This window comes from Capricornis sumatraensis, chromosome 10 (genome assembly GCF_032405125.1).
Source record: "Capricornis sumatraensis isolate serow.1 chromosome 10, serow.2, whole genome shotgun sequence".
Taxonomy (NCBI): domain Eukaryota; kingdom Metazoa; phylum Chordata; class Mammalia; order Artiodactyla; family Bovidae; genus Capricornis; species Capricornis sumatraensis.
The window spans coordinates 84771512-84798343 of record NC_091078.1 but is presented as its reverse complement, the minus strand read 5'-3'; the positions used below and the strand labels follow the sequence as shown (position 1 = coordinate 84798343).

The window sequence follows — 26832 nt, the reverse complement described above, 5'->3', positions numbered from 1 at the left end:
GGTCTGAGAAATCCACATCCCTCTTGAGCACACAACTGAGCCGTCTGTAAATTCCATGGTACATCAGTCCACACCAGTTTAGCTTCATAGGCAGGTGGAGAAAGGTCTCTCTTTTTACTCTCATCTTTAGACTCCCAGAAATTTTGCCCTCTGTCGGTGCCTCCACATTTAGAATGCTGTTCGTGAAAGCAAGTGTGTTTCGTTGACACGCAATTTTTCTCTCTCCTAGATGTTCAGGGGGAGACAGTGTAATAAATAGGAAGGGACATAAACCGCAAATGTGTGTGGGGTTTGAGCTGGCATGGCAGAGGCTCTGGCAAACAGACAGATGCACGTGAGGTCAAGTGTGGGCATGTGCCACATCCTTCTTGCTGGAGAGACGGTTGGCCACGTGTGCCCAGCAGAGCTCGGGTCCCTCCTGGATTCCACAGTAGCAGCAGTGACACTTAGAGCACTGTGAGCCGTGTGCAGGCTCTCCGCCCATCTGCTGTAGCAGCGGGTGCTTCCAAGCCTGCTCACCAATCACTGGATTTGGTTTAGACGTTTGTCTCCCACCCCCATCCCAGGAAGGTCACAAAGGAGCTGGGGCAATAGCAATGATTCCTCCCGTGCGTGACTGTGAACAAGCTAGCGAGGAGGAAGCATGATAATAATGTCACGATAATAATATTATTATTAAATAATAATAATAAGCACAGTAATAATAAGTTACAGCAGCCAATAGTGGTGAATTAGCACAAAGCAAACGTGACATGACTTAATCCTCCCAGCAGCCGCGGGTGTTGGCCATTGTATTGGAGACTGTTCTTCCTTCCTGTTGGAGGAAACAGTGTCCACAGAGGGAATGGACTTGCCCAGGATCACAAGCTAGTACCTTTGAGAAGTGCAATTGACCTTTTTTTTTTTTCGGCTGTGCCATGCAGCATGTGATTCTTAGTTCCCTGACCAGGGATTGAACCCATGCTCCCTGAGGGGGAAGTGTGGCTGGAGTCTTAACCATTGGACCACGAGGGAAGTCCCTACAGTTTGAACAACGCAGGTTTGAACTGCAAGGATCGACTTATACTTGGAGTTTTTTCTAGTAGTCAGCACTGCAGGAGTATGCAGTCTGGTGTTTGGTTGAATCCATGGAATCACAGATGTCGAGGAACTGTGGATACAGAGGGCCAAGGACATTGCATGCAGATTTTTGACTGTGCAGAATGTTGGCACCCTTATCTCCATGTTCAAGGGTCAGCTGTACTCAAACCTAGGCCTTTGTTTTGTTTTGTTCACCTAAAAGACCCTTTACAGGTGGCTCATGTATTCCTTCCTTCCTTTCATTTATTCAAAGACATTTCTTAAGCATCTGGTTTGTGTCAGGCACTGGAGATACGGCGAGAAGATAGAGGTCCTGCATCAAGGAGTGTGTAAGGGGTCTTCCCTGGTGGCTCTGTGGTAGGGAATCCGCCTGCCAATGCAGGAGACACAAGTTTGATCCCCAGTCGAAGATCCCACGTGCCTTGGAGCAACTAAGCCGATGCACCACAGTTATTAAGCCTGTGCTCAATAAATAAAGTTATTGAGCCCAGGAACCCCAACAACCCCATGTCTTGCAGCTACTGAGGCCCACATGCCCTGGGGCCCTTGCTCTGAAGCAGGAGAAGCCACTGCAATAGGAAGCCTGCACACCCCAGCTAGAACCTAGCTCCAGCTTGCTGCAACTAAAGAAAAAGCCCACGTAGCAACAGAGACCTGGCATAGCCAAAAATAAATGAATAATTACATTTTTTTTTTAAGTGCGTAGATTAACAGAATAGATAAGCATTTAGAAAAAGGTTGTCCCAAGTAGAGGTTACAAATTGGTGCCCTGTTGTACTGGTTTCGTGTAGCTGGCTTCTTTTTTTTAGAAACGAGAATTTCTTTGAAAATGGGAAGATTTTGCTTAAAACTCCCACTGTCTGGATTCTCGTGAGATCACTGTTCTCATACTCTGTCATGGCACTGGTGGGCTGCACAGACCTGACTGTGGTCCCCTGCTGACTGGTCTGCCCATCTCTGCCCTGCCCTCATATGTGCATTCCCAAGGTCAGTGGTGATGAAGGGAAGCTGTGCTCCCGGAGGTACTTGACCATCGCCAGAGCTGGGCAAAAGGGAGTCAGGGAAGGCTTCCTGGAGGAGATGGTTGGCTCTGATTTTCATAGAACTGAGAAGGATAGATGTTCAGGGTGGAGGAAACTGTGTGAGCTGATAGAGCAGCATGTGTTCTTGTTGTGTTTGATACTCCTCGAGGAAAAACACACTTCCTCTTTGCAAAATAAAGTCCACTTTCACGGGCACCCTCAGATTCTTTTTAAGGGAATCTGGGGCATGTACAAAGGCCCTGGGTCAGTCTGAGCTGCTCTTCTGCATCTCATGTGAGGGAGGGAATGAGGATCAAAAGACAGGTTTATGTGCAACTTTTCTCAAGTCTGGAAAAAGCCAAGCTTCCAAGTCGTAATTTTTGGTGGCTTTGTGCAATCACCTTTATCATTTTGGAAACAAACTGCCCTCAGGGCCACCTGTATTCCAAGCATCATTTTTTTTCTTTTTTAATCCGGTAACTGCTCATGTCACTCATCTCTGTCCAAAACATGGACTTGTAGCCATAGTTCAAGAAGGTGTTAATGTAATCATTAGGAATAATTGTTGCAATCCAGCTCTTCAAAGCCTGACAGTGTGTGGAGCCAGTGGGGAGAAGAAAGCGCATTTCCTGATGCTGAAACATGGCTTGCCTCTGAGGATTTTTTTCTAATGACTTGCTGGTGTCTTGCTCTGAGATGCTAAAAGGCATGGGGGTGGGGAGCCTTTAGAGACCCCAGCTGTTCATGAAGATGGTCACCTATTTTTTTTCTTTCTTTCTTTTCTCTGGACAGCTGTGTGCAGGGGAATCTGGGTCACGTGGCAGATCCCAGGCAACTTTTTGCTCAATAACTGTTTCCCAAGTGGCTACTCAGGGCCCTTTCAGAATTCAGGAGAGCCATCCGTTGTTATAGTAACCAGCCCCCCTGCTGTCGAGTTGGCCCTGAGATGCCAGCCGAAGCTCTTGGAACCAGGGAACACGTAGTCACTTAGAAAAAAGCAGGGAGAGACTCACCACTAAAGACTGCCATTTATGCACTGTGATCCTTAAGAGACAGGACTGATTCTGTGAAGAAGTGAATGGATCCGTTTTTCAACCACGCTCGCTTTGCAGGAAAGGGAAACTCCTAGACATATTCAGTGTCTGTTACATCCCCGGTGCCTTTCTTTGGATTTCTCAGAATGAAGAGTCCTGTCTCCCAGGGTTGATGAGGTCTGCCTTGTCAGGTTTCTCAGGTAGCCCCCTCGATTATTTGGGATATTAGTTTTGTAGCATTTGCTTCTCAGCGGAGTGTTGTCAGTTTACAGGGTGGGAGTTTGAAGCGCCTGCGATTGTGTGTGAGGAGAAACTGCGGAGATAGCCGGCTCGGCTCCAAAATTCCTGAAAGAGTGAGTCTGGCAGAATTCAGAGTAGGGCTAAGGGTTGAGAAGAAGTCTAAATATTTTAGGAAGCTGCAAATTTCAAGTTCTTATGAAAATTTGCAAAAACACTCCCAACACACTCGTGATTCCCTGGGATTGATGTTGGTAGCCGCGCTGCATGTGAGAGAGAGAGGTTTTGAGGACAGTTGTTGCAATTCCACAGTGTGCTCAGTAGAGGGAGACAAGAAGTTCTGATTTATAGCACCTTCCCCCCTCCACTACTTCTTAATCATTTTCCCAAGTTTTGACTTAGCCCTCATTTGGTTTCGGCACCAAGCACTTTTACCCACCATCGAGGCTATTAATTATCAACATAAAGGAAATCTTGTGTTGATGGAGAAGAAAAAACTAACAGCTACGCATTAGAGAAAGTCCATTCCGAGAAGAAGACAATCAGAAGTTCGCAAGTGTTCTTTGAAATCACATCCTGAATGCAGAGTTCTGCATGAGATTAAGAAGAACTTCCAGAAAGGAGAACGTTTCCATATCCGTGTTAGTCTCTACTGTCCTACAGAGTTGAGAAAGAAAATCCTTTCGATGTGAAATCCTATACCCCAGGTGGTTTGGGGGTTGCATATAATTAAAGCAACGCTTCTCGGGGTGGGCACAGTGCATCTTTTCAAATGCTAGAGCCAAGCCTCCAGTGCTCTGCTTATTTAAGTATTAAGAGGAAATTCAACGTCAGACCCAGTGTATTCTAGTCACCTGTCCACTGCTGCCCCACCCCACCCCAGCTGCCCGTGTCTGAGCTGCCCTCGTGTGATCCCACCCCCTGCACTGGGAATCAAAGCGTCTTTCCAGAGAGGAGTGACATGCATGGGGAAAAGACCAAGCCCCAGAGCAGTCTCATGGCACCAGTTTCAGAGAAATCTGTGGCAGAGCTGAGGTTCAAATGGTACCCAACCTGTTCCTGCCAAATTGTGTTTATCCCAGTGGTGTTTTAAGCCACCCTGTTTGCCAGGGGAGCTTGTCAAAGATGGGAGGCTCATCAGAAGCTGTTACTGGGTCGGTGGTATCCTTACCTTCTGATCACACTGGGGTTGATAACATATTTCTAGTATCTTAAAGACAGCTTTTAAGAGCAGAATTTCCCTTTTTGCATTTCTTACCTCAGTTTTGAAAAAACCTTAAGAAGCCCAGTTATCTTTGTGGGTAAACCCTTCTCTTTGGAGCATGCCCCCTGCAAGGTCCAGTGGTGGGGTTGGTCTGTGCGAAACGGGAGGGAGGGGTGGCCAATTGAAAGTACTGTCTTCTACACCTGTTCTCTTCTGTTTTTTGTCCATTTAGAGGGTGTAACAAAATAAAGTCCAAGGGCTTTCCCAGACGTTTCCGTGAAGTGCCTTCTTCTGGGGAGAGAGGAGAGAAGGGGAGCAGGTGAGGGGCAGTCAAGCTGAAGGTGGGGAGGGGGTCTCTTTGGCCGGGACTGGCTTGCCGGATTTTTGTTCTGTTGCCATGGGGAGTCAAGCCCTCCGGACAGCACAGCGCTGAAACTCACCTGTTCTACCCCAGCTCCCAAAAGGATGGCTTGCAAACATCAGTGTGGCTGGCGGGTAGCTGGTAGCAATGCCAGTATGTCCCACGTGTGCTTGCTTTGCTTGATTTTGCCATTGGAGGGGGATGTTTTTTATTTCTAGGATGGGGATATTTTATGTTTATATGTTTGTATGTCTGTTGCATCCCTTTTCTTTCTGAAATTTCAGATGTTTGCATGTTGGAGAGCTGTAAAAACACTTTATGCATGCATTTAGCCTTGTGAGTGAAAAGTATCTTGTAGAAACCTAAATTTGTCAATGAGTTAAAGGAGAAGGGCTGGAAGAGAAGAGAGAAATAAATGGGGTTACAGCATTTTTTTTCCATAAGAAGGCTAAAATTCAAATGAATACAAGAGTTTTTGATGGCTTGAGTACTTAAAAAAATTATTGTCCTGGAGATTTATAATAAACCTTTAGCACTCAGGATTATATAATCAATCACCACACGTAAGCCCTTGATACTTTCTGTAAGGCTTATCTAGGCAAATTCTACTTAAGATGGTAATTAATGCTTTAATATTAAATGGCCTCTTAGAATAATTCACTAATCAACGTTTCGTTGTTAGTAGCCCCTTGTTCCGTTTCAACAAACCAGTTTATTGAATTGATATTTGACTTTTTGCATGAACTTATTTGTCTCCATTGGTTGTGGGTAAAACAGATGATGAGATGAAATTGTAGCTGATGCACCCACTATAATTGGGGATAGCTGTGAGATCTAGGAAGGTATAGTATGAGAACTGTGGAAGATCAATGACAGATTCTATGATCTATCTTCTTTGAAGCTGAACGGTGCAATTTTGGGCTTTTAGAGAAAGGCAGTGACTGCTAACTGGTAATGCAATGATTCTTTCTATCGTCTCTTTTTCCTTATTGAAGTCTTAAATTTTGAATCCCATTTTCAACACTTCAAGAGTAAAAATTGAAATAGAAACCCTTCTGTATACGTTTTAGATTCAAAGATCTAGTCTTAAGAGAAAGACCTGGGACCTCACTTAAATGACCAACTTTCATGCCCAGTTCATTATAAATATAATGTAGTTTTGACTCTTAACACTTTAAAAAGCCATCATTACCTTGTGAATGGCACAAAGATAAATGCCCATCCAGTTTCTAAGTCCTTTCCAGACGCAGTGCCACAGCCAGGTGGACTGTTACTAGCTCTGATTTTTGTACTTGGCCCCGAATGAGGGAGTGGGCTCGTTAGAGAGGCTATGTTTTGTTATAAAGCACTCAGTCCCTCTGGTATCTTCTCTACCTCTGAGTGCCAGAAGCTTGGGGGAAGAACAGTTTTATGTAGGTCTAGAAGTTTCCCGAGGACTATCTTGGGAAACTGCAAGTATTTATAGAATTCACCTACTTGTGAATCATAGTTTTGACTTTACTTTTCTTTTTAATAGTGTAGCAGCTAAGACAGACCTTGGCTCAGGGAATAGTAGCTTCTAACTGCAGCTCTGCCTCTTTGTGACTCTATGACCTTGAGTTACTTACCTAAGCTCTCTGAACCTCAATGGACTCCTCCAGAAAATGGGTCTGTGATGGTTCCTTGTAGTGGAGTTGTGAGGAGTAAATGTAATATGTATGAAATACTGACTGTGTGAGATCTATTACACTGTTAGAAGACAAGGAGATCGAGGCTCTGAGAAGTTATTTGTTAGGGCCACGCTGCTCAGGTGACCCAGTGGGGACGGCCCTCTCTGTTGTCTGAGTCCTGAGTGATGACCTTTCTCACACCCCCACGTGCTGCGCTGACCACTCCCTGGTGAAGACCTGGGCCCCATTCTGACCTGATCTGCAAGTTTCTGCTCTTCCTCCCTGTGGCTACCCCACCGTACTCTCTCTCTCCCAGGCTGCTGCAAGAAGCTGCCCTTCCATCAGCCCCTCTGGCTCCCACCTTGTCTCCCTTGATAACCTCACTGGCCTTAACACTCCTCCTCCTCATTTGTGGTTGAGAGGGCCCCGGGCAGTCCCAGAGTGGACACCACTGCCAATGCAGGACCAAGGCTGTTAGAAGTCATTGTTAATGATACCCTACCGAAAGGAGAAGAAAAAGCAGTAAAAATCAGATCCAAGTATTTCCTTTTTCAAACAAATTGTAGGTTTAAATTTGGAATAGGTAATCATTGACATGGTTCAGAAAGCAAAACGTATAAAATTATATTTACCCTGAGATCACTGTCTCTTCACCCAAACACCCACCTGTTTCCTGCCCCGTTGTAGACAGGTAACCATTCACTTGAGTTCAGTTTAGTCGCTCAGTCGTGTCCGAATCTTTGTGACCCCAGGACTGCAGCACGCCAGGCTTCCCTGTCCATCACCAACTCCCAGAGCTTGCTTGAACTCATGTCCATCATGTCCATCAGAGATGCCATCCAACCGTCTCATCCTCTGTCACCCCCTTCTCCTCCTGCCTTCAACCTTCCCCAGCATCAGGGTCTTTTCCAATGAGTCAGTTCTTAACATCAGGTGGCCAAAGTATTGGTGGAAAAGCCATAGCTTTGACTGCCTGGACCTTTGTCAGTAAAGTAATATCTCTGGTTTTTAATATGCAGTCTAGGTTGGTCATAGCTTTTCTTCCAAGGAATAAGTATCTTTTACTTTCATGGCTGTGGTCTCCATCTGCAGACATTTTCGAACCCAGGAAAATAGTCTCTCACTGTTACTGTTTCCCCATCTATTTGCCATGAAGTGGTGGGACTGGATGCCATGACCTTAGTCTTCAGCTTTTTCATCTCCTTTTTCACTTTCATCAAGAGGCTCTTTAGATCCTCTTCACTTTCTGATATAAGGGTGTTGTCATCTGCATATCTGAGGTTATTGATATTTCTCCCGGCAATCTTGATTCCAGCTTGTGCTTCATGTAGCCCGCATTTCGCATGATGTACTCTGCATATAAGTTAAATAAGCAAGGTGACAATATACGGTTTTGACATATTCCTTTCCCAGTTTAGAATGAGTCTATTGTTGCATGTCCGGTTCTAACTGTTGGTTCTTGACCTGCATATAGATTTCTCAGGAGGCAGGTGAGGTGGTCCGATATTCCTATCTCTTGAAGAATTTCCCACAGTTTGTTGTGGTCCACATAGTCAAAGGCTTTGGCATAGTCAGTAAAGCAGAAATAGATGTTTATTTGGAACTCTCTTGCTATGGATCTCTCTTGTTCTATGATCTAACAGATGTTGGCAATTTGATCTCTGGTTCCTCTGCGTTTTCTAAATCCAGATTGAACATCTGGAAGTTCTCGGCTCACATACTGTTGAAACCTGGCTTGGGGAATTTTGAGCATTACTTTGCTAGCGTGTGAAAAGAGTGCGGTTGTGCAGTAGTTTTAACATCAATTTGTGCAGTAGTTTGGCATTGCCTTTCTTTGGGTTTGGAGTGAAAACTGACCTTTTCCAGTCCTGTGGTCACTGCTGAGTTTTCCAAATTTGCTGGCATATTGAGTGTAGCACTTTAACAGCATCATCTCTCAGGGTCTGAAATAGTTCAATTGGAATTCCATCACTTCCACTAGCTTTGTTCGTTTCGGTGCTTCCTAAGGCCCACTTGACTTTACAATCCAGGATGCCTGGCTCTAGGTGAGTGATTACACCATCGCGGTTATATGGGTCATTAAGATCTTTGTTGTATAGTTCTTCTGTATATTCTTGCCACCTCTTTTTAATATTGTCTGCTTCTGTTAGGTCCATACCATTTCTGTCCTTTATCGAGCCCATCTTTGCATGAAATGTTCCCTTGGTATCTCTAATTTTCTTGAAGAGATCTCTAGTCTTTCCCATTCTATTGTTTTCCTCTATTCTTTGCATTGATCACTGAAGAATGCTTTCTTATCTCTCCTTGCTATTCTCTGGAACACTGCTTTCAGATGGGTATATCTTTCATTTTCTCCTTTGCCTTTAGCTTCTCTTCTTTTCTCAGCTATTTGTAAGGCCATCTCAGACAATTACTTGGCCTTTTTGCGTTTATTTTTCCTGGGGATGGTCTTGATTGCTGAAGCTCTGTCCATAGTTCTTCAGGTACTCTGTCTATCAGATCTAATCCCTTGAATCTATCTGTCACTTCTACAATATAATCATAAGGGATTTCATTTCGGTCATACCTGAATGGTCTAGTGGTTTTGCCTACTTTCTTCAATTTAAGTCTGAATTTGGCAATAAGGAGTTCATGATCTGAGCCACAGTCAGCTCCCAGCCTTGTTTTTGCTGACTGTATAGAGCTTCTCCATCTTCAGCTACAAAGAATATAATCAATCTGATTTGGGTATTGACCATCTGGTGATAACCATGTGTAGAGTCTTCTCTTGTGTTGTTGGAAGAGTGTGTTTGCTATGACCAGTGCATTCTCTTGGCAAAACTCTGTTAGCCTTTGCCCTGCTTCATTTTGTACTCCAAGGCCAAACTTGACTATTACTCCAGGTATCTCTTGACATCCTACTTTTGCATTCCAGTCCCCTATGATGAAAAGGACATCTTTTTGGGGTGTTACTTCTAAAAGGTCTTGTAGGTCATCATAGAACCGTTCAGCTTCTTTGGCATTATTGATTGGGGCATAGACTTGGATTACTGTGATATTGAACGGTTTGCCTTGGAAACGAACTGAAATCATTCTGTCGTTTTTGAGATTGCACCCAAGTACTGCATTTTCGACTCTCTTGTTTCGGCTACTCTGTTTCTTCTAAGGGATTCTTGCCCACAGTAGTAGATATAATGGTCATCTGAGTTAAACTCCCATTCCAATCCACTTTAGTTCGTTGATTCCTATAATGTCGATGTTGACTCTTGCCCTCTTCTCTTTGACCACTTCCAATTTACCTTGATTCATGGACCTAATATTCCAGGTTCCTATGCAGTATTGCTCTTTACAGCATTGGACTTTACTTCCATCACCTGTCGCATCCATAACTGGGTGTTGGTTTTGTTTGGGCTCCATCTCTTCATTCTTTCTGGAGTTATTTCTCCACTTTTCTCCAGTATCATATTGGACACCTACTGACCTGGTGAGTTCCTCTTTCAGTGTCCTATCTTTTCGCCTTTTCATACTGTTCATGGTTACCATTAGTACTAGTTGGTTGTCTGCTCTCAGAGATGGTTATATATGTGTGTGCGTGTGTTTCTGTGTGTGTGGATATATATGAATTTATTCAGTATATTCCTTTGTCTGCTTTTACAGAGCAGAATACTGCATATGCTATCAGCAACCTTTGTTTCACATAACATGATTTTTTTCTCTATGCATATGTAGTTCTCATTCCTTTTTACAGAAGCACAATGTTTTCTTTTTTTTGGTATAGTTGTGTTGTGATTTATTGTACCATTCCCCTGTGGCTGTCATTTTGGTTGCTTCCAAGTCTTATGACTGACAGTAGTGTGATGAATAACTTGATATGTTCTTTTGCAAGTTGATAGGTCTATTTCTAGTATAAATTCAAGAAATTGGCTGTATTCTGAGCTACATGCATTCATAACTTTGATAGTGCCCGTTTGCCCTCCCCAGGGGACATCAAGGTGGGCTTCTACCAGCAATGTGTGAGCCTGCCTGTTTACCTACAGCTTCTCCAGCACAGCGTGTTGTCAGACTTTGGTATTTTTGCTAACTTCACAGGTGGAAAGGAAAAATGTGTCTTAGTGTATTTTATAAAAAGGTTACATATCTTTCCTATGGCTCTGCCACTTGTATTTTTTTTTACTATACATTGTTGATCTTTTGCTCATTCTTTCTTTGCATTGTTGGTCTTTTTCTAATCAAGAGAGAGACCTCTTGTCAGCAATACAGGTTGCAAATGTATTTTCCCAGTCTGTACATTGCCTTTTAACTGTGTTTATGCTCCTTCTTTGATGTTGATATAATCAGATTTATCCATAAAGTCTTTTTTTGGTTTCTGAGTTTTGAATTCTCATTAGAAAGTCTTTCCCCCAACTGAGGTTACTTTTTTTTTTTTTTAAGGTACTTTTATGGCTTCAAATGTTAATGTGGAATTCTTAAATCACTTGGAATGAAACCTGACTGATAGTGTGATGTCTGAATCGTTTTTTTCCCCCAGATGGTCCCAAATATTTTAAAAGTACTACAATCTGGGGCTGTTTAGTGGAGAGGCACATAACACCTCAGTCGATCCTTAAAATAGCTCTTACAGCAAAAACCTGACGGACTTAGTTCAGTCACTATGTTCATGAAATAAGTACTTGGCAAAGGTTTTTACCGGGCCACTTTATGATATAGATACTCAGTCATACATGCAATAAATGAAATGAGAATTTGCATTTACTAGCTCCTGCCTGAAATAAGTTGGACTGTCCTGTCCCTGTTAACCCTTCCAGTCAGTAGGGTGTTGTGTCAGTCTCTTGCAACAGTGGGAAAGATAAGGTGAAGAGTTCCTGAAGCCTCAGTTCAGAAATTGGGAACATGCAGACCAGGGCACTAGCTGAACAGGAGTGGACTTGAGGCCCTCTTTCTGAGTTAACAGCCAGGAGTGTGGTGAGGACTGTCTAGTGCTCACTGTCTTAAAACCAGCTGGAATGTACACATTGCCCTGTTCAGGTTCTGGTCTTGTCAAAATATGGTTCATGAAATTACCTTTCCTCTCATATCTCCCAGAAAGCGTAACTAGTACTCAAGGGTGTCTGCAGGGGTCTCTGGGAAAACTCTAATGTCAAGCCTGGAAGTTTGCTCCTGCTTCTCTGCGTATTATTTGTTAATTTTCTCCCACTTTCCTAAGATGTTAATTGCAGGCAGTTTGTATCCTCCAATAAAATTCTCACTGCAGAAATGAGAGTCTTGTCCCTTCCAGCTGTAACCAGAGCTGGATGGGACATCTCTCCTATCCATGTGAGATCCAAACTATTTCCAAACATTTTCTCCTTATTTAATATGTTTGCCCTGTCACCCTGCCCACCCATCATTTCCAAAACAATTTTGTTCGCTTTTTCTCTTCCTTTCTCCCATCATCTCCTCCTCACAGCAGACAAGCACCACTGATCCAGGGTATGACAATCATGTGTCCTGGGATGCCTGGGAGCACCCTCGTGTGGATTATGCCATTAGATTATGCCCACAAGGATATTAGTATTTATCAGATCTCAGCATCCCTTTGAAGGTTTAAAGAATATGCAAATAAGAAGCGCAGGTCTGAATTCCTTTTTTTCTAGAAGATGCCTTCCTGAAGAGATACTCTGAGTATAAACTGAATTTTCCAGTGTGATTTCAGATGCAATAAAGGGAACTTAACATGAGTGAGTGGTTGCACATGAAAGCATCTCAGCTGAGAACTGACACGGGACTGCTTTCCAAGCGGGACCCCTGCGTTACTTCTAGCAGACCCTCCTCTTGGAGGAAAAAGCCCATCAACTCCCACAGCCTTTCCCTTCTGTTATTGTCTTTGTCGATTCGATTTCTTAAGAAATCGAATTTTGCCATAATAAATCAATCCGTGTCTTTTTAACACAGCCCTCAATCATCTTCCTCGAAGGCACATGAACGTGTTCCCACTTTCTGTTTATAAGTGACTCTTATTCATACACAGTTTACTACAGCAGTTCCATTTACAAAAGTAAATATTAACATGATTTCTGTGCTTGACAGCATGAGAATAAATGAGAGTATTAGCAAGCATGCCACCATGATGTTAGGTGAGGGCAGTATACAGATCGGTTAAGATTACTTAATTAATATTCAGCAGCATCTCAGCCACCTGCCTGTTCTAGCCTCCAATTAGCATTTTGAGCTGCACACCATAGACAAACTCCTTGTCACTCCAGTGTGATTACAGAGCCATTGAACTGAATTTGAAGACAGTGACTTGGTTCCTAATCCCTGTGTATCAGTATTTGATAGTTTCATAATCATGGGCTTCCCTGATAGCTCAGTTGGTAAAGAGTCTGCCTGCAATGCAGGAGACATTGGTTCAATTCCTGGGTCGGGAAGATCCCCTGGAGAAGGGATAGGCTATCCACTCCAGTATTCTGGCCTTGAGAATTCCATGTATAGTCCATGGGGTTGCAAAGAGTCAGACACAACTGAGCGGCTTCCACTTTCACTTCCATAATCCCAGGTTTCCATAGGAGTCTGCATATTGTCCTGCGGCCCTACTGTCACCCATGCCCCATCAGTTACAGTGATGCTGAGGGAAGTGTTACCATAAGCCAAGAACCCTGGATGAGAACAGGGTCTCATCTCAAGCTCGCCAGAGATGTCCAGTTTGACCCAGGTGTCTAGAGGCTTCAGAAAGTCTCCTGTAAGCAGATCCAGATGCCTGCCGTCGGCAACAGTGGGCAGTGGAGTTTCAGACAGCTACAAGATAGAGTCTTCCTGGACTGGAGGTCAGCACTTAGCTTTTGAAAAGTATCTTGCATCTAAATTATTCTCAGCTTCCTGTTAGAGGGGCAGAAAGAGATCTGAGTAAGGAAATTGTGAGGATGTGTCAGAGGCTTATACCCAGGAAAACAGGAGGAGCAGAAAGGAAAGCCTTTCTGCAGAAGACTGGTCCTTCTGGGTGATTCTTGCAAAGAAATGAGAGGCCAGGAGGGAGAACCTAGAGGGCTCCTGCTTATCTCTGTAGTTGGCTACGTTTTGTTTGAATAGGAAGCCTCTGTAGCTTGAGTCTTATTTATTAACAGCGGGCACCACTAGAGCAGCTGGGTGTGTGTGTGGAGTGGGGGTGTTTTCATTGTCAAGAGGGCCAATTAAACACCCCGGTCTGTCCTATGCTGGCAGCATGCGTGTTCCCATGGGGAGCTCTGGGGACTGGTGTTGATGGCTTTCGCATCTCAGTCCGTATCTGCTACAACTTGACTGGAAGATGTCCTTGGTACATAGGCTGTGCTGTCTCAAGAGTAGGATTTTTGATTTCTGAAAAAGTCTCTCTGCAAAGTGTCTGCCTGACTTGAAAGAATGGAAAATTGTTTTTAGAAATTTCAGTCTAACACCCATTGTTCGTGACTGTAAGCTGAAAACATCTATGGGTTTTTAAAAGCCCGGCTGATCCATACATACATACCCAGTCCTGCCACGAGGCCTTCAGACCCTGGATGGGTTCTGGGCCCCAGGCAGTGGGGTGTGGTCTTGAAACCAAGGAGCTTCTAGCCAGGATCTATGTGCATCTGACCACATGGAGAGGAATGTAGGGCATCATCCTCTTGACTTCTAGTCAAAGCTTGCTTATACATCTTAAAACACAGGAGCCCATGTTGGTTTTCTCAGAAGAGATGAATGAATGGAGAGTAGTACAGAAAGCCTGTTTCCACTTAGCTACCTAGAGCTTCCTGTAAGATGCACATAGTGGACCACCTTTGGTCAAGAAAGGAGGCGGTTGGCTTGTATTCAGGGACTGTGTTGTATGAGATGTGTGTACCTTTCTGTGTCAGACTTCAAGGTGAGAGGCTTAGGGAAAGTGGGACCCACAGACTCACGTCTTCTGTTTCATTTTCATTCTGATCCAGCTCCCACTTGAGTTGAACTGAGGAAAAGTCTCTCCTGCCAACTTGGAATGCCTCTTCATTGCGTCCATCCGGGAGCATTCAGTGAACGTGTGGTGGAACTCTTTATTGTGGTACTTGCTTCCTAGGGGTGGGTTTTAGAAAGCCCTCTAACTCGACTGATTTTCATTGTTCAAGGACAGTTGTTCCAAGGACGCTTGGAATTGAGGACATCAGAACATCATGACCTAGTTGACAGTCAAGTTCGTATCTATAACTGGAATTCCTTCACGGAAACTAAAATTTATTTTGCTGGCAGACAAGCAGAGCCAGAAAGCCACAAAGGTGGCTTAAAAGGTAGCGGTAGGAGGAACAACTTTCATTTGAGAAATCTGATTTTTTTCTGTGCTCTGAAACTTGTTTTCCATACAGTGGCAGCACGCTTGGTCTCTCTTAGAGAATTCCGTCCTATGTCTGGGAACTTAGGTTCTCACAGAAACAAAGCAGAAGACCTTCCATGGTTTTGTTCAAGCTTTGTGCAATCCAGGTTTTCTTTCTGTGTTTGAGATGAGTTATGTTAACATCCTTGAATTCTTACTCCAGTTTCATTTTCTCATACAGGACCCTTTGAATTCTAGAGTCTTCACTGGGCATTTTTAAGGTGCCTGCCACCCAGGATTGTTTTATTTCTTTAGGGCTTTCTTAGGGCCTAGAGACTCTCGGGAACCATTTTCTCTCTTGCAGTGGTCCTTCACCAGAGACAATCACACCCGAATTTGGGGATAATTTTTGCAGAAGACACAGATCTGTGTACCCACCCTGGGCCTGCCCAGCTAGAATCGCCAGTCAGGGTTAGTTGGGGGAAAAAAAGGATCAGTTTTCAAGTTCTTAAACCAGACATGATGGGAGGGGCAGAGAAAAAGGAAAGTAAGAAAAGGGGGAAGAGGCGAATACAAAATTTATGGTGAGTATCCAGGAGACGGTGATTTGTAGTTAAACTTAAAAATGTTTATTTTTTTTTCCTATTCCAAACACAATTGACTATTTCCCTGTTGGAGATACTGACAGAAACAAATGCTCAGTGTGAAGAAATAAGGTTATAGGATGGCTCTTGATCCAAAGAATCTGTTTCCTTCAAGGAGAGATGTTAGAGTCAGTAACTTGAAGGAGAGTTGAACCTAAATAGAACTTTGAAATTGCACACTTGGTGACACACTGAGGCATCTTCAGAAGTTTTATCTCTGTTTTCCTGAGTTCAGAATTAGAGACAATACTGCCTCTTGGAACACATCACAATTTAGATATTTAGAGGCATTAAAACTCACACTTTCTTTTCATCTTGTCCAAAATCTCTTGCCTTTACTTTTTTAATTCCTGGATACTACTGAAGGTTTAAAGAAAAAAAAAAAGAAGCAAAAAAACCCCAAAAACATCTCATGAGCCTTCTCTGAGATGAGCAAGTCAAATAAAATGTCGTGGGGTGATGACTCTGAACCAGCCACTTTTCTTAGGTATGAAACCCACAGTGTAGAATTTGTACCCAGAGAAGATTCATCTCCACGTGGTCAATGGTAGTGGAAAGGAGGCCACAACCCAGCAAAATTACCAGTCTCTTGACTTCTCTAGTGGCTCAGATGGTAAAGTAAGTATCTACAGTGTGAGAGACCCAGGTTCAATCCCTGGGTTGGGAAGATCCCCTGGAGAAGAAAATGGCAATCTGCTGGGAGCCAGCGTGGAGAATCCCACCCATGGCAAAGGTCATGAGGAAGAGGCCTGACGGGCAAAGGCGAGATCAAGACTCAAGGGACCCCCTCAACTTGCTCGAGCATCTACCCCCGAACCAGAATCTGTCTGTCTTCTTAGTTTATGTCTTTCACCAGCTCTTCTGACATTAGCAGGGGTCTGTCCCTGACCAAAAGAGTTAACATTGGGCTTTAGTTTCTAAATCTCCTGGGCATGAAAGGAGTGTTTCACACCCTCTGTTAGCATTCTAGCTTACATGGCAGCTTTATCCAGACTCTTGCAACATTGATGAGCCTATGCAATGCTTGCTGCCAAGTTCTTACATCCCTTATCCATTGTGTTCCTGGGAGTGTCTCTTTCTTTCACCCTGAACAAGGCGCCACTTGCCGAGGTTCAGCCTCAGCAGAGTCCAGGGATATCCTCAGGATGGATGACGTCGGCGAATGAAGAAAGATAGATAAAGAGATAAAGAAAGAGACACGGGGTGACCAAGCTTCTTCGAGCGAGGCCCATTTACTTTATTCTTCTTGGGGCTTTTATACCCTGAGTTATACATACAGCAAGGTGAAAAAATGCAGAGTCAACTCAACATTCCATCAGTAATAACTTTTATCAATATCAGGTTCCTTCCTGCAAAAGTCTTATTTTTTGTACATCATCTTTTATTCCGGAGGCCTGTTGATATTCCATGACCTCCTTTTGATAAAGGTTGGTCAGCCGGGACATCAGAACAATGATTTTCCCTTGAAGTGTTTCCTCTTAAATTCTTAGCCTGCATCACCCTTAAAGTACAGAGTTACATTCTTATGGAGCAAAGATTCAGCAGGTGACAGCAAAGAAAGAACTTATTAACTCAAAGTCTAATGTTGCTAATGCTAAGGCTATTACTTGCTTCTTCTACATCCTAACTGTATGCACTCCCAGGAACACAATGGATAAGGGATGTGAGAACTTGGCAGCAAGCATTGCATAGGCTCATCAATGTTGCAAGAGTCTGGATAAAGCTGCCATGTAAGCTAGAATGCTAACAGAGGGTGTGAAACACTCCTTTCATGCCCAGGAGATTTAGAAACTAAAGCCCAGTGTTAACTCTTTTGGTCAGGGACAGACCCCTGCTAATGTCAGAAGAGCTGGTGAAAGACATAAACTAAGAAGACAGACAGATTCTGGTTCGGGGGTAGATGCTCGAGCAAGTTGAGGGGGTCCCTTGAGTCTTGATCTCGCCTTTGCCCGTCAGGCCTCTTCCTCATGACCTTTGCCATGGGTGGGATTCTCCACGCTGGCTCCCAGCAGCAGTCCACTCCAGTATATTGCCTGGAAAATCCCATGGACAGAGGAGCCTGGAAGGCTACAGTCTATGGGGTCGCAAAGAGTCGGATACGACTGAGCGACTTCACTTCACTTGACCAAAGTAGACTCCCCCATCAACGGTTATTCAAGAAATAAGAAGTTAAACATCTAACAGTGTAGTGTGTCCATAAAGTGGAGAAGTAAGCAGACTGAGGATGTCAGTTCATATTTGTTATCAAGGAGATATGTATAATATGATCTCCTTTTGTTGAAACTGTCTGCCTGTCGGTATGTGGATGAGATTACAGCAGTAGCCCCTGATGGCGCTCCTTGCTCCGTTCTTGCTGCCCTGTACTCCATTCGTCATGTAGCAGCCAGAGCACGTGCTTTGAAGGGGATGCGTGAGAACGTTCCAGTCTGTGGATTAAAGCCTTCTGTGGGCTTTTCATTGCTCACAGATGCTAACAAAGTTTATGGCCTTGGATCTGGCATGACCTGCCTCTTGCCCACCTCTCTGGGTCTCCTTCTTTCCCTGCTCTTAAGTCTGCCTTCCTTTCAGTTCCAGCAGTGGATAAGCTCACTGTGTGCTGAGGCTCTTTAACCAGCTCCTGGATCTGCCTGGAATGGTCTTCCCTGCACCTTCCCATGACCCTTCCTCCTCAATCACGTGTCAGCTCTGAGGCCACCTCCTCAGGGAGGACCCCTCCCTCACCTCCCCCCTCAGTTAGCACCACCTCATCCTGTTGTATTTTGTTCATAGCTCTTGACGCTTTGAAACTGTTTGTTTACTTGTTTGTGGTTGATTTCCCCGAAAGAACATAAGCACCACTAGGGCGAGACCTTCTCTGTCTTTTGTTTGTTGTTCTGCTCCCAGTTTGTCATTGTCAGTGATCAAAGAACAGTCACTAGATGAGGGAAAGTGTGCAATGATACACCCCGAAATAGCACCAGTGACGATTACTAAGAGAAGGATGAGGGTAACTTGGATTCTTTTTCTCCTGTTTTTCATTTGTATCAATAGTTCCTAATTTTTAATTACTCAAATGCTTAGCCAGGCTTAAGGAGGTGTTTTTAAAGCTCCCAGAAAGAGAATGTGTTCTCTGCATGCACCATACTAAGCACTGAGTGCTGGATAAATGTTCACCGGGTCCACTGAAACCTTTTTTCCGAGGGAAGACGTTTGCCACCGAGTTCTGTAGTTGGGTGGCCACCCGAGTCCGTGTGACCTGCCTCAGGGTGCGGATGTAGTGACCTCGGTCCCCGAGTTTCTGACCTTCATCCCCAGGGTGTGCTCTTCTCTGGCAATCCCAGAGTCCTTTGCTCCAGGGAAAATCCATTATAAACAGCCACATTTGGAGCATGTGATATGCTTCAGTCCACGCTACTTTTTCCAAAGAGGATATGGAGCCTCTGGCCTCACGTGTAACTGAGGGTCTGGGTGAACCGTCTGCCTGTTTTCTTCCAGGAAAAGAACCTGCCATGTCAATTCATGCTTTCCAAGTCGTTTGATGTTAACAGTTACTTGGCCAATGCTGATTGTTTTGACTAATACTTTATATTTTAGAAACCTTATCAGGTAGCATAATTATGGTCTTAGAATAGTTAATTCTTTGTTGTGTGGTATCTTTTTTGCACTTTTCCCCCCCTTTGTGCATAGTTCAAATCTGAGCTGGTAAACTGGGCCATTCGTTTCACTATCATACAGTACTTTTTTGGGCTACTAAATACTTCAGTGGTCCAGTATCTTAAGAAAAATAGATACTCCTCACCTATGGCAGTGGGTGGTTACAGTTTTAGGTGGTTGGCAAAGTCTCATCCTCTGTGTTTTAACTCTAAGGTTGCATTCTGGAAATCTGTGTAAACTGGGGACAGGGACATGGGAGGTGGCAGGGATGGAGAAATAGAAAATTTGATGAAGAGCTTGGAAACAAAGAAACTATTACGTGAAATCACAAAATCATGGTTTTTTCTTTTCACATGTATCTGCTTCATTTCACATGCAGTAGAAGATCCTGTCACTACTGTAGCCCTAAAATATTTTGTACGTTTCATGTCCTTGTAGCTTAAGTCAGACTGACTGTTCCTTCCAAATTTAGGGGTAGACAGCTAGACGGTGAGTGGTGAAAATGTGTTCTATTATTTATACTACAAATGCCAGGCAGTTCATAGGAAAAAACTATTGTTCAGTGCTCTGCAAGAGCAGTCCCGTGAGATGTGTGCCAGGAGAGGGAGTGATTTATGTTCCGGAGCCCCTCATGGCAGGGAGCAGCTCTCCAGACTGCTTCCATAGCCGTGCCTGGGCGTGCAGTTGGTTAGAACTACTTCCTGTCTGAACACAGGCGCCACTGAAAGGAAAACACTTCCCAATGGGATGTGTGATCCTTCTTGATTGTGTGTAGTTATAACAGCTCCGTGCAAACCTACAGTTCCAGTAATCTGCAGAACTCAGAGGCTTCCTCACTCCCACCAAGATCTCCTGTACTCTCTGAGGTTCTCTGGTATTTCCTCTTCCCCCCAAATCCCTCTGCTTTGGCTTCGTAGAAACAGGAAACACCCAACAGAATCATTGCAAGAGTACTTGCGATCAGGTGAGCCAAGACAACTCCAAAGAAAAGTTGACTTACTCCCGTGGTAGGGATACCCATCGGCTACCCCTGAAAAAGTGGAGCTCTAATTGGGTTTACCCGGGGCTCTTGGGAGACGCCAGAGGAGTGGCCTGGGTCCCTGGGACCCCAAGCACCAGAAGGCTGCCGCCTGCTTGTCTCAAAGACCCAGCAGTGGGGCCAGCTATTGTGAAGCCCCTCTGCCAGATGAACAGGGACCCGTCTCTGGTCACAATAGCCATTCACGCTGAGCAGCCTCATTAAATATTCAGCCGGTGCTTCCGGCAGCTCATTAGGGCCGCAGTGAGCAGTGACGTGGCTGCGGGAACACCGAGGGCCGGCCAGCGGCAGCAGGCAGAGGCTGAGCGAGCCGCCGATGGCTTTTCTGCTCCCGGCCTGTCCAGTGATGACCAGTGTCTGCTCCCTGCTTTGTCTCAAGTCCAGGTAAAAATCAAACAGAACCCCTGACATATAGACGACACTCGACAGCGTTGGGTGCTGGTCTCTGACGTGATCTGGCTAGGGTGCTTGCCCCTGGAAGCCCTCTGACCCCCTTCAGGAGCTGTCTGGGGCCCGGGGTGGGGCCTCCGCTGAGTGCTAACAGTGAGGTACTGTTGTGTGCTTGGGCCGTTCCATGACTGCATTTGGGAGGGTTCGAGGTGTCGTTTGAACTTGGTGCTGAGAGTTTACAATAGCGAATAATTCTTCCTCTGGAGCAGGTTGAATTGGGGAAGATTGTGAGCTAATCCTTGCAGTTTATACAGCGAGTTTCCTCAGTTCATGCCAACTTTTCATGTGTCTGAGTGGCTCATGACTAAGTCGTGTCCCTTTTATCTCTCAGGATGGGTATAGTGTAAAAAAAAGTGGATATTCTTCAGCGGCGGGGCGGGGTGGGGGGGCGGTCCTTCCAATCGGCTGGACATTGTCCTGTATCTTGTTCCTTTCCCGTGGGTGTGTACTCAGTGCTGGGTGAAATAGAAAGCTGGGGCAGTCTGAAAGAAAAACTGAAAGATGGTGAACTCAGACAAAGTGTGTTTCTCTTCTCTCACTGTTTGCTTTTCTCTTTCCTGCACAGAAAATGTTTTCAGACGGCTCATTTCTATGTGGAAGATAGCAGTTCACCTCGGGTGGTCCCCAATGAAAGTATTCCAATCATTCCTATTCTGGGTAAGTAAGACACGACTCCTGTTTCCAGTGGGCTAATGGTTTTTCTTTTTTTGTTCTCAGTGTTATGTGACGGCCATGACCAGATATAATTTTTCTAGTCTTTTCCAGCTCGCCTGGTCTAAGAGAGCCTTAACTAAGGGTAATTTAATGAGATCTTTGCTCCTTTACATCTCTTCCATGTAATGAAATCATCTTTCAGAGAACAGATGACTATGAGTTCACATAATATAGAGTCTCATGAAGAAAGGGAAGAAAGAGTAGAAAAAAGGGGAAAACATACTTATGTACTTGCAGTCTACTTGGACTCGATTTTGTTATGACAGGCAATGTGTGCTTGCTTTTAAAAAAAAAATTGAAATACTGTTATATATTTTAAAGTTTTATTCTAAGATTCCTTACTCTGAAAATAATTACATGATGGTTGAAAGTTTTCGTACTCAGGCTCTTTGTAAGGGGGTCTAGAACGATGTTCTTGGTCTGGTATCTGTTTCATTTGTCCTTGATACAAGTAGGAAGTGCTCAGGTGCTGTTGGGGTAGGGATTGGTGAAAAGCGTTAGTCACTCAGTCATGTCCGACTCTTTATGAAATCATGGCCCATAGCCTTCCAGCCTCCTCTGTCCTTGGAATTCTCCAGGCAAGAATACTGCAGTGGGTAGCCATCCCCTTCTCTGGGGATGTTCCCGACCCAGGGATCAAACCCAGGTCTCCTGCATTGCAGGCAGGACTCTAGTAAATCTTAGCTGATGCCACAGATGTGAGAAGTTCATTAGTGGCTTAGCTCTGGTAGATGGTGTGAGTGATTTGAAGGTGGCCCCCATCGTTTTTTGGGTTTCTTTGGTGGCTCAGATGGTAAAGAATCTGCCCGCAATGTGGGAGACCCAAGTTTGATCCCTGGGTCAGGAAGATGCTTGGAGAAGGGAATGGCTACGCACCTCCGATATTCTTGCCTGGAGAATTCCATGGACAGAGGAACCTGGTGGGCTACAGTCCATGGGGTTGCAAAGAGTCAGACACAACTGAGCCACTAACACTCACTTCTTTACTTTTCCATCGTTTTTATTTGGTGTCCCCTTCCTGTTGTGCCAGAATCAAACGTTCTTCCTCTGGGTTGCATTCTGCACTTGGAAACACGTATTTTCAGATATCTTATACATTCATCCTTTTGTATTTTATAATGGAGTAGTATAGCCTATTAACAATGTTGTCACGGTTTCAGGTATACGATAAAGCGATTCAGCCAGACATAATACATGTCTCCATTCTCCCCTAAACTCCCCTCCCACCCAGGCTGCCAGGTAACACTGAGCAGAGTTCCCTGTGCTATACAGTAGGTCCTTGCTGGCAATCTGTTTTATTTAAATATTTATTTTACTCATTAGTCTGCACTGGGTTTTAGTTGTTGGATCTTTAGTTGACATATGGGATCTAGTTCCCTGACCAGGAGTTGAACCCGGGCCGCCTGCATTGGGGGCATAAAGTCTTAACCAGTGGACCACCAGGGAAGTCCCAGTTATCCATTTTACTTAAAGCAATGTGTACGCGGATCCTCTTGACATCATTCTTTTGTAAGCAGAGGTGCCATCTCCTACTCCCCTGCAGACCTGGATCCCAGCTGTCTGCCTCATTCTCTAGAATGGTTTTCTTCACCATCTAGTACACCATACATTTCACTTGGTTTGTGGTCTCCCCCAACTACAATGAGAGCTTCCTAAAGGCAAATGGATGTCATCTTAGTGCAAGAATAAATACCTGGCACATGGTAGGGATTCTCGAACTCTCTGGATGAATGATGAATATGAGCAAAGCTTCCTTACAGTTCTTTCAAGACCTTTGCTATGAGGCTCAGAGATGCAGTACTTTTCTGAGTCCCCGGAAGGAATGCTACTGTTGTCTGCACGTCCTCTCTAGATATGGTTGTGGTTGGGGACTGCTTTGGCCCTGTATGTCTCTCTATGTTAAGACATTAGATATTGCTGGAATTGGCCATGTTCTCGCCATTCTGCGAGCTTCTCTCATTAAAGCTTGTCACACAGCAAAGAGAGGGTAGCAGAAAAGTCTCTGGGTAAGTCCCCCACTGGGTCATTCTGTGGCTGCCAAACAGTTCCCATACAGATGGGTAGGTTTTGTGTTACGTTTGTTCTTCTCCACTAACCCTCACCCTTTATTACGTTCTTTGCCTTTTGAGAGGAGGCAGACAGGAACCAGCCCCCCATCCCCATGGAATAAGTTTTGTTGACTCTACCGCATTTGTGCAGCAGTGCGTGTATAATCATTTTCCTCTCGCATCACCTAGAATTATGTGTTGACCTCTGGAAAATGCCTGGGGCCTCTCCCCTCTGAATTGATTCAGCCAACAAACACAGCTGTTGGGTAGCTGTGCAATTGAAATCCATTTTAAAAGGTTAAGTGGGGAGAGATACTTCTTGCACTGTCTTTGCATTTTTAGTTTCTTTCCCCCTGGATGGGGAATCAGAAAGCCAAGGATCTCAGCCTGCCTCCACCATGAAACCTAGGTCAATGACTTGACCTCTCTGAGCCTAGTTTCCAGAATCTGCAAAGTGAGCAGGAAATTAAAGATTGGATGAAGTGGTATGTGTCAGGGCAGTTTGGAAAGATTCATGGAAGCCAGAGTTGTCAGCTTTGGATATCTCCTTCCCAAATCGTGGTATCCTTCTTCCCAGCATCTATAGACAGCAAGCATTTTCACAATCCCCAAGTTAAAACTGTCCCAAACACAGATCCACATACACTGGGTGCAGCCAGCTTCACCGCGTTCTTGGGCTTGGATTTTAGGACTTGTAGTTTCCCTGGGATCCTCAGAAAATGCCATCAGTTGTGGCTGCTTTGCCACACCTCTAAGTAGGTGTCTTAGACCAGAAATGCTCTTTGAATGTTCTCTGCTTCATTTCCAAGCAACAAATAAAAAACTCACAGTCCAACAACATACCTATTTAAATGTGAGATTCTCACTCACTGAAGGTAGAAATATGTGGAAGGAACAATTCCATGGCATAAGATTCTCCACTAACTGAGAAATCCATGGAATCCAGTTGAATCTTCCTTGGTGTAGTAGATGCATCCTTTTTTTGAAATAAGATATTTAATATAGGTCCCTGTGCTATATAGTAAATCTTTGTTGCTTACCTAGTTGATTAATGTTTTGGCCATGCCGCAAGGCATGTGGGGTCTTAGTTCCCCAACCAGGGATCGAACCCTTGCCCTGTGCATTGCAAGTGAAGTGTCCTAACCATTGGACTGCTAGGGAAATCCTAGTAGACACATCCCCTCGATGAGTTGTGACACATTTGTGAGAATGAATGACTTGAAATGCTGTAGTGTTAGAGGACTTAGCTGGTGAAACCAAACGTGAGGCTGCTCTTCTAGTGTTTCCTCAGGTTTTTATAGATAGCAGTCGCCTTCTGTGGGGGTGTGCCTAGACAGAAAACTTATTTCACCCTTCACTGAGAAGTTACCTTATATGACCTTTCTTTAAAAATCTTTCAACCAGATCACAATCCCTTGTTTTTTTTAAAACTACAGAGTCCTATTTACTAAATTTGTAACATAGTTTATAATTTCATTGTAATGATCCATGATTGTATTTATTCTTAAGGTTTCTTCCAGTTATTACAGGATGGTTGTCTTGCATAAGAAAAAGCAATGTAAGGAAAACATGAATTTCTAAAATATCACCAGTTTTTTTAAACTCTATTAAGTTTCAGCACAATTTTTCTTTAACTGAGACCTCCTTAGTATCCTGTTAAATGATTTACCTTAGGAATTATCTAATTTTTAAAATTTTTTTTAATGTGGACCAGTTTTACAGTCTTCATTGAATTTGTTACAGCACTGCTTCTGTTTCATGTCTTGGTTTTTTGGCCGTGAGGCATATGGGATCTCAAGTCCCCAAATGGATCAAATCTGTACCTCCTGCATTGGAAGGCGAAATCTTAACCATTGGACTGCCAGGGAAGTTCCTCTAATTGTTTTTATGTCTAAAAATAGTAGGATATTTATTGAATTAATACGGACTACTTACCCTGCCCACTGGATTTCACTCATTCTTTGTCCATATTCGAAACCTAAGAAGAAGACTTCTAGGCCCTAGATGTATCAACTTCAGTTATTTCATCATTTGAATCCCTCACTTTCTATCACTGATTTTTCGAAAAAGATATTTCCAGACAATGACCAGTAAGCTGAACCATTACACAGTTTTGAAGTGTGGGCAACAGAGTGAGACTGAAAATTCAGCTACTGAACTGTTGTAGAGTCCCTAAGTCATCATTATAACAGGTGTAACATACTCTGATCCAAGAACTTACTTTGCACTTAGCCTTCCTCAGAAAATATCATCATCATCTGATCAATACTATGTGGTTTATGTTTTTTTTTTTTTCCCAGCATCAATTTTAGGGAAAGTGGTACAGTCCATACCCCCATTTCACAGATGAAGAAACCGAGGCTGAGAGACATCCTTTAATTTGCCTGAGGTTGCATGGATAAATGGCGGGCTAGCATTGGAATTCTATGTGTGACAGATGCTTAGAAATGGCTCTGCCACCTCTTGGCATATTCCTCTGACAGTTCTGATATCTGAGGATTTCAGTCTCATTTGGATTTTGCTTCCTTAAATCAAGGCTTGTATCTTCAAATACATGTGACTGTTCTCTTAAAATTTTTTTCTGGATATTCTTCTTTGAGTAGCACTGACCACTTGCTTTTCCACTAAATTCCCCTTCATCCTCCATGAGAGCATTTCATCATTCTTCTGTTGAAGTTTCTTCCATATCCAAAAAAAAAAAAACCAAACCAAAACTCTCCTCCTTGTTTCCTAGTCATCTTTATTCTTTTCTCTCCTAAGAAGACTCTCCGCACCACCACCAATATCGCCATTCCCTACCAAGTAGGAATTTGAAATTGATTGATTGATTGATTTTATGCTCCAGGTCTTAGTTGCCACACATGGGGTCTTCACTCCTTATTAGGGCATACTGACTCTTCTGATTGTGGCATGCAAGCTCTTAGTTTCGGCATGTGGAGTCTAATTCCCTGACCAGGAATTGAACCTGCGCCCCCTGCATTGGGACCGCAGAGTCTTAACCACGGGGCTGCTAGGGAAATCCCGGGGCTGTATGATTTAAATGACTTGGAGAACAGCTCAAAAACATGTTGAATTTTGAATAAATTTAGACTCTAAATCACCAATTTTTGGGTGATTCTGCTGTGGTTCATATTCACAGATAAACAGCTCTGATCTCGAAATCCCAAAGCGTTTTAAGTAGAACCAGCAAGTTACACTGGCTCTTAAAAAAATATTATAAAATAGACGAAAGGTTAAGGAAAGCTTTGCTAACCTTTTGATACTCATCTCTTGGAGATAGATGCTTACAGGAACCTTTGAGGAAATTTGAGTTATCAGATTTACTAGCTCTAACTGAAATTTAGCAATTTAGACTCTTCATAGTGTCCTGGTTTAATTGGCAAAGATAGTGCTGTAAGAAGGAAGACTTTTTTTTTCACCTAAATCCTGTACAGTGTGGAAATTGTAAACCCAATATGGC

General features: G+C 43.9%; 1 protein-coding gene across 2 annotated transcripts in view; it reads left to right on the top strand.

The window, feature by feature from the left end:
* The window catches only part of PTPRG (protein tyrosine phosphatase receptor type G), a 765748-nt gene that overhangs the window by 684600 nt on the left and 54316 nt on the right, over nucleotides 1–26832 (top strand). The window contains exons 14-15 of one of the 2 annotated variants that reach the window (XM_068983185.1): nucleotides 4810–4896; nucleotides 21176–21267. In XM_068983185.1, coding sequence (XP_068839286.1) covers nucleotides 4810–4896; nucleotides 21176–21267 — 179 coding nt within the window. The remainder of the gene's footprint in view (nucleotides 1–4809; nucleotides 4897–21175; nucleotides 21268–26832) is intronic. The other variant, XM_068983186.1, reaches the window with a different exon arrangement.